The sequence below is a fragment of the Acanthochromis polyacanthus genome, chromosome 1, assembly GCF_021347895.1.
Source record: "Acanthochromis polyacanthus isolate Apoly-LR-REF ecotype Palm Island chromosome 1, KAUST_Apoly_ChrSc, whole genome shotgun sequence".
Taxonomy (NCBI): Eukaryota; Metazoa; Chordata; class Actinopteri; family Pomacentridae; genus Acanthochromis; species Acanthochromis polyacanthus.
The window spans coordinates 69123617-69138594 of record NC_067113.1 but is presented as its reverse complement, the minus strand read 5'-3'; the positions used below and the strand labels follow the sequence as shown (position 1 = coordinate 69138594).

At 39.0% G+C, this 14978-nt stretch overlaps 1 protein-coding gene and 1 long non-coding RNA gene across 2 annotated transcripts; one reads left to right on the top strand and one right to left on the bottom strand.

The window, feature by feature from the left end:
• Positions 1-205: 205 nt before the first annotated feature.
• Positions 206-4904, bottom strand: LOC127535830 (uncharacterized). Its single transcript, XR_007944693.1, has 2 exons — positions 4629-4904; positions 206-357 (listed from the first exon to the last, which is right to left on the bottom strand). It is a non-coding gene; the product is annotated as an uncharacterized LOC127535830 (long non-coding RNA).
• A 2782-nt stretch (positions 4905-7686) lies between these two features.
• On the top strand, positions 7687-13300 carry LOC110966448 (protein lifeguard 4). Its single transcript, XM_022215809.2, has 6 exons — positions 7687-7913; positions 8344-8452; positions 9530-9635; positions 10933-10966; positions 11049-11166; positions 12217-13300. The coding sequence occupies exons 1-6, from the start codon at positions 7823-7825 to the stop codon at positions 12296-12298; spliced, it is 540 nt and encodes a 179-aa protein (XP_022071501.2). The 5' UTR covers positions 7687-7822; the 3' UTR covers positions 12299-13300.
• The last annotated feature ends 1678 nt before the right edge of the window (positions 13301-14978 follow it).

Here is a 14978-nt window from a genome sequence, read left to right as displayed (position 1 = left end):
TACGTTTATTCATTTATGTGCTACTTTCTGACAGTTTCTTTAAGCTAAATGTGTTGCACACACACTGTGGCCGTCCTTAACTCACCCCAAATATAGTCCAGGGCCTTCTCTCCATGGGTGACTTTGCAGGTGTACTTGGTTCCATCCTGTGGTGTGAAGGCAACATTTCTGGTCAGATGGAAGTGCCAGTTTTTTTGAAGGCCAGGTCAGTCTGCAAGGCATCAGGGATTTCTACCCCATCCTTCATCAGCTGGATGGAGATGGCAGGGGGGTGGAAGTTGCTCACATGGCAAATCAGGGTGTTGGCCTTTCCAAACTCCCCTGGGTCACGGCTGTACACCTGAACCTTGGGTGGAGCTAAAGGCCATAAGGAAAGAGAAATTACAATGAATCACAGAGGCTAGGCATAGTCTAGGAAGGTTAGGAACAGGCTTAGGCTAGGAATACTGAATGAAGCTTTCATCAGGGTTTGCATGAGTTAGTCTGGTAGGATCACTCTCACAACATTTTTCAAATGTTCAATAACATTAAAAATAAAATGTAACAAACCAAAAACAAGAAAACGGTGATTTTTAGATTTTTACAGTCTGATTCCACTGAAGGCGAAGCAAAGTTGTAAACCATGTCCATTTCTGACTAGAGACAACACATCATGGGATAAAAATAAGTAAATAAATATTTTTCACATGAGGATGGCATTGGATAAGCAGCTAAACTGCATTATTTTTGGTAGTGTGTGATGCTGCAAGACTTGGTATCGATCTGATCTCAAGTTAATACAGGGCAAATTACCACCGATACATCAGACTAACTTATTCAGCAGTGAAACTGGTTACAGGGAACACCTCACCATCTGAACCAGCTGTCTTATCACAGACGTTACATTTACTGATGTTCCCTAAACGCCTCACAGTGCAGACTGATGCTGCTCTGCAGCTGTGTGATCAGACAGGTGTGAGAGCAAAAATTACTTTGAAAAGAGTGAGGTAAAGTGTTCTCATTTCAGATTAGTCCAAGATGAAAGTGATTGATTTTATCCATGTGTTGTTTTCTATGAGCAGAGAAAACAGCGCACAAAAGCGCGTAACATCTTTTAACAGTGAATCGTGATATTCAATTTGAAAGACGGCAGATAGTTGTTTTCTTATCCTGGTAAAAGCTAAAATCATGACTGTGATTAATGGGTTTTTAATTTTGTGGCCCTGCTACAGCACACGTCTTTGTTATTGTCTCCGGTTCAGTATCTTCCTGCCTGCAGTCTGATCATCAGCTTTGACAGTTGGATTTCTCCCTCTCTGCCTCCTCTTTCCTCAGTGTTGGTTGAGGAATGTCCAACAGCTAAACAGCTCATTCTACAAATCAGACAAGAAAAGACTGACAGAGACACGAAGAAATTAAAGTTACACTTTCCACCACTAGGTTGTATGATGTAGCTGCTGAGCCTGTTTGATTGTCTGAAGCTGCTGAGTCACATGACAGTAAAACATCCAATCACAAGAGAAAGGAGGAACAAAGTGCTGCTTTTCTGTGACAGGAGGAGCTCTGACCGACATCCAGGTCGACTTCAGTAAAGAGACCAGACTTTTACCGACAGTAAAAGACAAATATGATGAAGCTCAGAACTCAACCAGGAGGTAACAAATAATCAACTCTAGTTCTGTTCCTGTGAGGTAGCTCACCTGAACAACAACAATGAAAGTACGGATTATGTTTTTATGTTTGCTGCTGACTGAACCTACCTCTGTGCTGCCAGGCTCTCAACTAAAATCACTGGCATATTTAATTGCTTTCATTTTGACAAGTTTGTCAGGTCAAATTTAATTCTAAACCCATTTTACATGGATTTGCTGTCTTCACTTAAATGACACATGAAAATGTGAAATTACAGTGAAAAAAAGGTCTTCACGCATTGTTCCACTTGATTTTGAAAGTTTAGGGACATCATAAGATAGGAAAATATTGTTTGACAGGAAAGAGAATACACCTAGGTGACCTGATTTGCCCCATAACAGTGCAGTCACAGCACAGTGGCCATTACTCGAAATCGAAACTGAATTGTTCGGGGAATTCCACTGAACAACAACAAGGTTCTTTATGCTTCTCTTTTAAATTTGTTCCAAATATTAACTCTAGTCTCTGGAGAGAAAATGTGCTATGTGGGTAAATTCAGTCTTTCATCAAATTGTATGTATTTTGTATACTGGCTAAAATATCAATTTTATGATAGGTAGATTGAAAAAAAAATGACTTACTGTATTTGGAATCTACTGCGCAGTAGAAAGCTGCCAGAGATACGAACCAGAGAAGTTTCATCTTGTTTGTTAGATTCTGTGTGTTAATGGCAATAAAGACAGACGTGTGTTCCCACGTCGCTGGTAGAGCTGAACTAAAGTGAAAGTACAGCAAATCCATATAATCACACCCTGTAAGCCCGCCCACTATATGACGCAGCCCATCCATTCACCCTATCACTGATTTCTGTTTTGGTGTTACCAGGTAGATTATGACGAAGCAGGTTTGGTTTACTGTGAACTGACAAATGTTTTGGAAAATCCCCTAAAATCCCACAGTCACCAACTCAACAACACAATACAACCAGAATTTCATTTTAACAACGTTATGAACAAGTAACACATTTAAAATAATCAATAATTATTTTTCTCCCTCTTCTGCCTTGTTCATAGATAATACTGTGGGTAAAGCAGACCCCAGCAGGTGATTTGAGCATGTAAAGCTTGTTGTTGACAACTTTCTGTTTATGTTTTTATGATTTGTACCTGCCAGTATGTAAGTATCTTAGGACTTTTCAAAGACAGCCACTTCTGTAGATGTACAGTTACATGTAAGACTGTATAAGAGTGGAGAGGATTAATGTTTAAATTTATGTTTAAACAAAATCCAAAAGAAAGTAAAAGGAGGAATTTATTTACTGACTCATTGTGGTTTCTTAGTAAATGTGAAAAAACAAATAAAACCACAAAAGCCAAAATCATCATCAGCAGATCACTTTGAATCAATTTAAATCAGTGTCTTGAAATGTGTAACTATTTATTGAATTTTAATTACATTTATGTTCTATGATTTTAACACTAGAAGTGCTTTTAATTTTATTGTACAGTGAGTTTTTGTCAGATACTAACCTTTAATGTTACTAACCTGCCTCTCCTGTCTTTGTTGTTTATGTTGTTGTATGTCAGCTGCTGAACACTTAAGTTTCCCTCAGGATTAATAAAGTGTCTATCTATCTATCTATCTATCTATCTATCTATCTATCTATCTATCTATCTATCTATCTATCTTTGCCTACAGTGATGGAAACAACAATACCTTAAGAACATGAACATGCTGGACAGGAAGTCTACTCCTTACTCAGGCAGTTGTGTTATTAGGAACAGAAGCTATTGAGAATGAGGTGTGAATTTGAATGAACGAAGAAATTAAAGTTACACTTTCCACCACTAGGTTGTATGATGTAGCTGCTGAGCCTGTTTTATTGTCTGAAGCTGCTGAGTCACATGACAGTAAAACATCCAATCACAAGAGAAAGGAGGAACAAAGTGCTGCTTTTCTGTGACAGGAGGAGCTCTGACCGACATCCAGGTCGACTCTTTGATCAAACCGCAGCAGTTCACGCATACAGGAGAGAAAACTTAAACTGTACCATCAATCTCATTACGCTGGTATCGTTCAGTAAGGTCACCAACACTGGTATCGATATTATCAATATTTGGATTGATCAGATCACCACTGTTATTTTTAGTTAAACTCTCCCTGGCACAATAAAATGTGTTTTTGTGCTGTTCATGTTGTCATTTTGTTAACTACTTTAATCAGTACAGACAAAATGGTCTTTATAGTTATGGGGACTTCAAACTTAAGCAGAAAATAAAACAATAACACATTTGAAAAGTATTTTTGACTTTAGTAAAGAGACCAGACTTTCACTGACAGTAAAATAAAAATATGGAGCTCAAAACTCAACCAGGAGGTAACAAACAATCAACTCTAGTTCTGTTCCTATGAGTCAGCTCACCTGAACAACAACAATGAAAGTAAGGATTATGTTTTTGCTGCTGACTGAACCTACCTCTGTGCTGCCAGGCTCTCACTAAAATCATTGGCACATTTAATCACTTTCATTTCCCCAGGTTTGTCAGGTGATTTTTAATTCAAAACTCATTTTACATGGGTTTTCTGTCTTCATTTCACAAATGACGCATGAAAATGTGAAATTACAGTGAAAAAAAGGTCTTCATACTTTGCTCCACTTGATTTTGGAAGTTTAGGGACATAGTAAAATTGAAAAATGCACCGTTTTAGTAATCTGTTATTGTTTGACAGGAAAGAGATTTGCCCCATAACAGTGCAGTCACAGCACAGTGGCCATTACACGAAATCGAAACTGAACGAGGAGTGTTTCGGGGAATTCCACTGAATTACAACGTTTTTTATGCTTCTCTGTTAAATTTGTTCCAAATATGAACTCCAGTCACCGGAGTTTTCTATTAAATCGTCTCTGGAAAGACGTCCTATGTAGGTACATTTTGTGTTTCATAAAATTGTATGTATTTTGTATGCTGGCTAAAATAAGAATTTTACGATCGGTGGATCGAAAAAAAATGACTTACTGTATTTGGATTCTACTGCGCAGTAGAAAGCTGCCAGGGACAGGAACAAAAGAAACTTCATGTTGTTTCTTCGAGCCTTCCTTTTACTGTAGTTACGACGTCTGACCCCTCTTTGCTGGTAGAGCTGAACTAAAGTGAAAGTACGCAGCGAATAATAATTATCACACAGTGTAAGACCGCCCACTATATGACGCAGCCCATCCATCCACCCTATCACTGATTTCTGTTTTGGTGTTACCAGGTAGATTATGACGAAGCAGGTTTGGTTTACTGTGAACTGACAAAGGTTTTGGAAGATCCCCTAAAATTCCACAGTCTCCAGCTCAACAATACAACAGATGAACTGAATTTCATTTTAACAACGTTATGAACAAGTAACACATTTAAAATAATAATTATTTTCTCCCTCTTCTGTCTTGTTCATAGATAATACTGTGGGTAAAGCAGACCCCAGCAGGTGATTTGAGCATGTAAAGCTTGTTGTTGACAACTTTCTGTTTATGTTTTTATGATTTGTACCTGCCAGTATGTAAGTATCTTAGGACTTTTCAAAGACAGCCACTTCTGTAGATGTACAGTTACATGTAAGACTGTATAAGAGTGGAGAGGATTAATGTTTAAATTTATGTTTAAACAAAATCCAAAAGAAAGTAAAAGGAGGAATTTATTCACTGACTCATTGTGGTTTCTTAGTAAATGTGAAAAAATAAATAAAACCACAAAAGCCAAAATCATCATCAGCAGATCACTTTGAATCAATTTAAATCAGTGTCTTGAAATGTGTAACTATTTATTGAATTTTAATTACATTTATGTTCTATGATTTTAACACTAGAAGTGCTTTTAATTTTATTGTACAGTGAGTTTTTGTCAGATACTAACCTTTAATGTTACTAACCTGCCTCTCCTGTCTTTGTTGTTTATGTTGTTGTATGTCAGCTGCTGAACACTTAAGTTTCCCTCAGGATTAATAAAGTGTCTATCTATCTATCTATCTATCTATCTATCTATCTATCTATCTATCTATCTATCTATCTATCTATCTATCTATCTATCTATCTATCTATCTATCTATCTTCCTCACCCTGTCTTTGCCTACAGTGATGGAAACAACAATACCTTAAGAACATGAACATGCTGGACAGGAAGTCTACTCCTTACTCAGGCAGTTGTGTTATTAGGAACAGAAGCTATTGAGAATGAGGTGTGAATTTGAATGCAGATTTCTTCACAGAAAGTGAGCAGAAAAGGCAGGATGATTTTGTATTGGGTTAGGGTTTTTAGACAACACAGTCATGTAATGGACATCCAGCTCTTCCTTCTTTTTGGCCACATCTGCATAACTTTTAAAAAAAAATGTTACAGATATTGGCACATCACATTACTGTGTTGATCTTGAAGTGTGAGTCATGTGTCTCTGAGTCATCCTGCTAATATGACCTTTTTATTTTTACACTCTCTAAAGACAGCCTGATAGTATTTGTTTCTAAACTAAACTAAACTAAAACTAAAAACTTTATTTATATAGCACTTTTTATACAAGAAATTGCAATACAAAGTGCTTTACAGATTAAACTGTTTCCTTGTGTGATGTTTAAGACCCACACACACATTTTTTTTGTGCTTTGTCTCAATAGTTTCCCAGTCACTTTAGTTTGCTTTGATAAAAGGCTTGGCTTAACTTTGCATTACCTAAAAGTTGACTTATCTCCTGAGAAACAAACATACAATATTACCCTTATAATCATTAGAATTATTTAGCTAATTATAAAATGATCTCATCTTAATATTATGAAAGTTTTATCCAAAAATGCAATCCACCAACAAAATTCCCTTTTTCTTTTTCTTAGAAAGATGTATGTCATCTGTAATCTGTAGATTTTTGTAATATATTTCACCCATAGTCTATGATTTCACCAGCTCCTGTCCTGGCTTCCAGAGCGGCATGTAAACATAGTCTATGGATGTAAATGAAAATGTTTCTCCACTGTCACACTGAAATAAATCACTGCATTTGACTCACACAGCCTCTAGTTCAAAAACATATTTTGGGTGTTTTTTACTCACTTTTTGTCTACAATGTTAGACTTTTTGAATAACAACGTTATTCCTCTCTCCTACAACGTTTATTTTATACAATATAGTACATCCATCCATCCATTCTCTATACACCGCTTTATCCTCACTAGGGTCGTGGGGGGTGCTGGAGCCTTTCCCAGCTAACTCGGGTGAAGGCAGGGGACACCCTGGACAGGTCGCCAGTCTGTCACAGGGCTACATATACAGACACACAATCACACTCACATTCACACCTACGGGCAATTTAGAGTTACCAATTAACCTCAGCATATTTTTGGACTGTGGGAGGAAGCCGGAGTACCTGGAGAAAACCCACGCATGCACAGGGAGAACATGCAAACTCCATGCAGAAAGATCCCAGGCTCAGGCCGGGATTTGAACCGGGGATCTTGTTGCTGCAAGGCGAAAATGCTAACCACTACGACACTGTGCAGCCCTACAGTACAATACAATACAATTTTTATTTTATTTTATGGAATCACAGGAGGATTTATTTTTTTAGTGTTTTTATTTATTCCTCTTTATATTTGCACATTTATTTCATTATTTTTAATAGATTTATTTATTTCTCTTTATATTAACACATTTATTTCCTTATTTTTAACATATTTAATTATTTATTCTTCTTTATATTAACACATTTATTTCCTCATTTTTAAAAATATTTAATTATTTATTCATCTTTATATTAACACATTTATTTCCTTTTTTTTTTTTTTTTTAACAAATTCATCTTTTATTCCCCCAAGGAGGACGGCTAATACAGACTGTTGCCTTTCCTGCACTGGGACCACATGTCTTAGAATTTTTTTTTTTTCCTCGTGACCAATATTGTTTTTATCCTGCAAACTTTTTTTTGCATTTTTTTTGCATTTAAATGGTCACTGCCGTGACCATTTAAATCATATGCAAATCGAATTCTATGCAAATTATGCGATGACGTCCTGTATCCACTTCCAGCGACAGCCAATAGTTTCTCTCCTTACTACAACACTGTCGCCGACGTACACGTCAAACCTGAGCGTCTTCGTGATGTCCAGTTCTTCCGCCTTTTAATGAATCCACAGTAACAAACTAGCTTTCGCTGTCTAGAGAGAAAACGTTACCGTAACAGGATGAGCAGTGAAAAATACCCCAAGTCTTCTATTGAAGACGACTTTAACTACGGGACTAATGTTGCTACGGCCAGTGTCCAGATCCGGATGGGTGAGTGCCGCTGTGTCGCAGTTAGATGGAGGCTAACTGTGCTAGCTGTCGTTTTAGCTGTACTTAATACTGACACTGTGCTGTTATCAGTATGGCTATCGTTAATCTTTATTACCTCATTTCCCCCAAGAAGCCAGTATAGTGTTAGCTGTAACATTATCACTTAAAAGCATAGTGTTAATGTGGATGCATAGGTTATAGCATGACTAGCAAGTCCACAATCAGCATCACTATTAATAATACTGGTTCACAGGTAACTGCTGTCTGTGATTCAGCATGCATTGGCTGTTTAGTTAATAGAATCAGCTGACAATATGTTCTTTTAAATGTGCATTCATTGTCTCAGCCTCTGCTTTAAAATGAGTCTTTACACCAAATGTGGGTTCCACTGCTTTGATTCTCTGTCTGTGCTGCTCTCTTTGTTGATCAGACTTCCTCAGGAAGGTGTACACCCTCCTGAGCTTGCAGATCATCTTAACCACAGCCACCTCGGCTCTCTTCATGTTTTCTCAAAGCATCAAAGATTTTGTCCATGGCAGGTAAGAATGGGCTAATTTTTGTAGAGATGCATGTAATTCCCCTCTGTATCCATGTAAGCTTCAAGAAGAATAGTCCTGATAAGGCACAGAGGAAAACACTGTCATACAGAATGTCCAAGTGAAACTGGTAGCGATAGAACAGAGATTTAAATATGGCTGATGCTGTAGCAGTTCTGGTTCAGTGGAATATGACATCTCATTGTTGATTTGGTGTTATTAGCATCAAATGTTATGAAAATAGATCTATGCATTATCTAAACACCATTTAATCCTCATGAGTGTCATGGGGGGCTGGAGTCTATCCCAGCTGACTTAGGGTGAGAACAGGGGACACCTGGACAGGTAACAGTCTATCACAGGACTACATATAGAGACAAACAATCACACTCGCATTCACACCTACAGACTATTTAGAATGATCAATTAACGTGAGTATGTCTTTGGACTGGGGCTGCACAGTGGATGGTGGTTAGTACTGTCGCCTTGCAGCTAGAAGCTCCCCAGTTGGCGTCCCGGCCTTTCTGGGTTCTTTCTGCATGGAGTTTGCATGTTTCTCTGTACATGGTGGGTTTTCTTCAGGTTCTCCAGCTTCCTCCCACAGTCCAAAACATGCTGAGGTTAACTGATGATTCTAAATGTGTGAATGTGAGTGTGATTGTTTGTCTCTATATGTGTAGCCCTGTGATAGACTGTTACCTGTCCAGGTGTCCCGTCTTCACCCTAAATCAGCTGGGATAGACTCCAGCCCCCTGCGACCATAATGAGCATGACCATAAAGTGCTAACCACCAATCCACTGAGCAGCCCATGAAAATAGATGTCACAGTCACATAGCGTATTAAGGCCTGCCATTATCAACCCGTACCTGCCTTTATATAGCAATTTATGTTTATGGGGATTACCAACGACATACTCTCTGAGAGAAGTACCATTATGGTATGGCATTTACTACTGAACATGGAGTGGCATGCCATTGGCCACTTTTCCATCTCACCACATCACTCATTGCATTTGTACACATCTTTTGTGCATAATAGCCACATAATGTGACTGGTTGATTTTGTTTGTTTTTTTGCAGTCCTGCTGTGGTTTTGGTTTCTGCTCTGCTCTCTCTGGTTCTTCTGCTGGCCCTGGCAGTTTACAGGCACCAACATCCAGTCAACCTCTACCTGCTGCTTGTTTTTGTACGTCTTTTTTGTTTCCATTTAACAGTTCCTATTAAGTAGTGAGTTGTTTTATTTCACTGGCTGTTACATAACTTAAAATTTCAATCAGCTGTCTGGTGAATTTAACATCCATTAAAGCTCGTGTCCGGAGTTTCCGTTTGTTTTCAATTTATGTATCATTTTTTAACAAAGCTTAAATGTGTTAGTCTAGTTCGATACTATAATATAATGTTAGTATGACGCGATATGAAAATTTATTCCTGAGCTCCGCCTTCCTCTCACAGACCCCCATGTTATTCCAAAAAGCGCCGGTTGCTGCCGACCAATCAAGTTCGAGCTTCAGCTTTGTCATGCTGTCAATCAACGGTTACGCGCACAGCAAGCAAGCCCATGCAGAGGTGGGCGAGCTACGCACTACGCAACCGCGCGCACATTTGTTTTGCTTGTGGAGGAGAGAGCATCAGGGATCAGCAACTTCCAGAAAAGTTACCAATCCCACGGCTTGTCAGGCCAAGAGACTGCAGGACGTTTTTTGGCTCGGGGTGCTCGCCTCGCTCCCCGACCACGGCCTCCATAGCCCGGCTGACGGCTTCGTTTAGATGCCCGACCTCTGGAGGAAGATGTTGGGGCGTCTGGGACATACTCTTCGTCAGAGGAGTCATGCAATTCTGAACTCTAGATAGAAATGAATAAACAATGTAACACATATACACGCATAAATGCACTAAGTTTGATAAACAACGTCATCGAGAGGGATACACGAGTGTCATCACATATTGAAACTTTACTTGTTCGTCCTAGCAGATTCATGTTATTTTGGTATTAGGACAAGTTAGACTCAATACAGCATTCTAACGTAATTCCTTTATTATTTACTAAATGTACTAAATGTAGAAGAGGGGAAAACAGCAAAACAGGCGAGATGCTGCAGCACTCCGGGCACTCCTCTCAGGTACAGCGCATGTGCACAAATAAAGGGGCGAAATCAGAGGGAGGGAGGGACCAACAGTGTTTTGGGAGACTCTGCGATTCGAACTCCTGACACGAGCTTTAAGCTGTAGTTCAATTCAGTTTTATTTATGTAGCTCCAGTTACAACTCAGATTGTCTCAGTATGCCGTACAGAACCTAAATGATCTGATCTGTAGCTACAGTATGCTAAACGCTGTCCAACAATGTAATGATATACTGCTTCCCGGTAGTGATGCTGGATTAGCTGCTTGGTGACTGTAGCTTTCACAGTGTGTGGTTTTTTTATTAGTATTTCTTAGATGTTTAGCATGTCAGTGTCGCTCATTGCTCTATTTTGTTTGCAGACTTTACTGGAGGCAGTTTCTGTGGGAACAGCGGGTGAGCTATTTTTAAAGAAGTCTGTCAGTTTCCATGTTCTGAGGCTTTTAACAGACTGTCCTGACGTTTCTTCTCTCCACAGTGACCTTCTATGAATACTCTACAGTACTTCAAGCATTGTTCCTGACCTGTGCTGTGTTTACTGGACTAACAATCTACACGTTCCAGTCCAAGAGAGACTTCAGCAAAATGGGTGCAGGGTGAGTGCTGGGTCATGGGCTCTCAGGACGAGTTCTTAAACGCTCTGTCCAATCAAAATCAGGTTTTTCACCTTTTTGATGTGTTTTTATATGCTAGCACACACTATGTAAAGAAAATAAACAATGCCATGGCTGTGTATTTCTACCTTGGAACTGCAGTGTACTAATGATAGTCTTGAAAAGTGGCATACAGCTGACTACTCTTTTAAGTTTAGCTTTGTGATTCACTGTGCGTTTACATTTCATAACTACCAGCCTCCTCTTCTAAGCAATGCCAGCGTCACAATAAGAAAATGTGCTGGTGTGTCTGTATCAGACCCAGAGCTAAAACACAGACAGCAGAGGCTGCCATTGGAAAAAAAGATTTATCATTGAAAATGAAATTACAATTTTCAGAGTCTGTGCTTTCAGAGACAAATAATTTTTACGCTCACAGTTTTTTTTTAAAATGACGTTTCAAAGTTCTGTTTCCAAAGACAGCTTTCTGTCTCTCTTTTGGCCTAGAGGGGAGGAGCAAGGAGCACTTCAGACCACGGCCCCGCCTCTGTGTTTTAACATGAAAATAATTCATACATACACTACAAGTCAAAAGTTTGGACACACCTTCTCATTTCATGGTTTTCTTTATTTTCATGACAATTTCCATTGTAGATTCTCACTGAAGCCATCAACATTATAAATGAACACACATGGAATTATGTAGTAAACAAAGAAGTGTGAAATAAGTCAAAACATGTTTTATATGTTAGATTCTTCAAATAGCCACCCTGTTCTTTGATTACCGCTTTGTAAACTCTTGGCATTCTCTGGATGAGCTTCATGAGGTAGACTCTTTGTGGACTTTGGCCCCAAAACTCCAGCGTGGGTCGGAGTCTAATGCGAGTCAGTCGGCTTGAATTATGTACGACTCAGACCATAAATCTAGATGAAGCGTTTTGAGGCTGCTGATAGTTGACAGTGGTTTTTATCAGAGTTGCTGCTGTTGCCACTGTGAGACTAGGACTCCCTCTAAAGGAGAGATGTAATATCTGATATCTTCCATCCTTACAGGCTCTTCGCCTGCCTTTGGATCCTCATCATTGCTAGCTTTATGAGGGTGAGTGAAACTAATTTAAACATCTATTTCATCTGAAAGAAACAACAAGAGACAAAAGGACTGGGTTCATTGTGTGTCTGTAGTGTTTTACTGCTTGAACTTTCAGGTAAACTGTGGGTACAGAAGTGTGTTTATATGAATATATGACATCGAGGCAATGAGAGAAAATGTTTGACTTTTAGAACATTGATTAAATGTTGGTCATGAGTAGAGGCTGTGGAACAGGATTGATATTCATGGCCTTGCAGTGTAGAACAGCTTTAACCTCCCCTCATGCTGACAGGGTGGCAAACATTAGGATTTTATTGAGTTTGATTCTGAGTTTAGTTCTGCTTGTCAATTCCAGTTCTGAATAATTGTTTAAATGTTGTTTTATACAAAGGACATATGTAGTTCACAGGAGAATGATTTGGTCAGGTCTTTATTCAGGTTATGACATATTTAGTGTCAGACAGTTCATGGAAGCTGTAAATTCATTTTCTACTGTTTAACTTGGCTGCTGTTATTAAATATGATTTTATTGTACTGTTTTCATTCAGTGTACTGTAATACTGTCATCAGTCACAGTGACAGCATGGCTAAGGTCTAAAAAACCACTAACTTGCAATGTGTACAGCTGCTGCCCATGTTAGTGAGCAGTAGGGATGTCTGAGCATGTGACCTCACTAAATACATCTACAAAAGTCAAAGCTTAGTTCAGGCTAGCAGGCATAAAAATCCCCAACTTAAAAACTGGTATTCTTTAGAAAAACAGAAATATCTGCCCTGTCAGGTAGTAAGAACAAAACCCCCAGGAACTCAGTGTAGAGGAGGCCTGAAAACAGAACTATGAGGCTATATCTGACAGTCCAGGACAAGTCATTTATGGTTTCCACCACCCAGCAGCAGAGTTGTCAGATTTACTGTTGTAGCATGTCCACATACATCTGCATTTCCTCCTCTTTTTCTGCTGTCTCATCGTCTCCAGTGGAGACATTTTTGAACTTTTGCACAGAGGTGTTTGTTAAACAATTAAACAACAGGTCCAAACATTCTAGTTTCAGCTACACACGTGGACAAAATTGTTGGTACCCCTCAGTTAAAGAAGGAAAAACCCACAATTCTCACTGAAATCACTTGAAACTCACAAAAGTAACAATAAATAAAAATTGATTGAAAATTAAATAATCAAAATCAGTCATCACTTTTGAATTGTTGATTAACATAATTGTTTAAAAAAAAACAAACTAATGAAATAGGGCTGGACAAAAATGATGGTACCCATAACTTAATATTTTGTTGCACAACCTTTTGAGGCAATCACTGCAATTAAACGATTTCTGTATTTGTCAATGAGCGTTCTGCAGCTGTCAACAGGTATTTTGGCCCACTCCTCATGAGCAAACAGCTCCAGTTGTCTCAGGTTTGATGGGTGTCTTCTCCAAATGGCATGTTTCAGCTCCTTCCACATATGTTCAATGGGATTCAGATCTGGGCTCATAGAAGGCCACTTTAGAATAGTCCAACGCTTTTCTCTCAGCCATTCTTGGGTGTTTTTGGCTGTGTGTTTTGGATCGTTGTCCTGTTGGAAGACCCATGACCTGCGACTGAGACCAAGCTTTCTGACACTAGGCAGCACATTTCTCTCCAGAATGCCTTGATAGTCTTCAGATTTCATCGTACCTTGCACACTTTCAAGACACCCAGTGCCAGATGCAGCAAAGCAGCCCCAAAACATTACTGAGCCTCCTCCATGTTTCACCGTAGGGACAGTGTTCTTTTCTTCGTATGCTTGCTTTTTGAGTCTATGACATAGAGTTGATGTGCCTTACCAAAAAGCTCCAGTTTGGTCTCATCTGTCCAAAGGACATTCTCCCAGAAGCTTTGTGGCTTGTCAACATGCATTTTTGCAAATTCCAGTCTCGCTTTTTTATGAGTTTTTTTCAGCAGTGGTGTCCTCCTTGGTCGTCTCCCATGAAGTCCACTTTGGCTCAAACAACGACGAATGGTGCGATCTGACACTGATGTACCTTGGCCTTGGAGTTCACCTTTAATTTCTTTGGAGGTTGCTCTGGGCTCTTTGGATACAATTCCAACGATCCGTCTCTTCAATTTGTCATCAATTTTCCTCTTGCGGCCACGTCCAGGGAGGTTGGCTACTGTCCCGTGGGTCTTGAACTTCTGAATAATATGAGCCACTGTTGTCACAGGAACTTCAAGCTGTTTAGAGATGGTCTTATAGCCTTTACCTTTAAGATGTTTGTCTATAATTTTTTTCGGATGTCCTGGGACAATTCTCTCCTTCGCTTTCTTGTTGTCCATGTTCAGTGTGGTACACACCTTTTCACCAAACAGCAGGGTGACTACTTGTCTCCCTTTAAATAGGCAGACTGACTGATTATGAGTTTGGAAACACCCTGTGATGTCAATTAAATGACACACCTGAGTTAATCATGTCACTCTGGTCAAATAGTTTTTAATCTTTTATTAGAGGTCATCATTTTTGTCCAGGCCTGTTTCATTAGTTTGTTTTTTTAAATTAATTATGTTAATCAACAATTCAAAAGTAATGGCTGTTTTTGATTATTTAATTTTCAATCAATTTTTATTTATTGTTACTTTTGTGAGTTTCAAGTGATTTCAGTGAGAATTGTGGGTTTTTCCTTCTTTAACTGAGGGGTACCAACAATTTTGTCCACGTGTGTATATTATACTCTTCTTCACGCTCCACTCCATC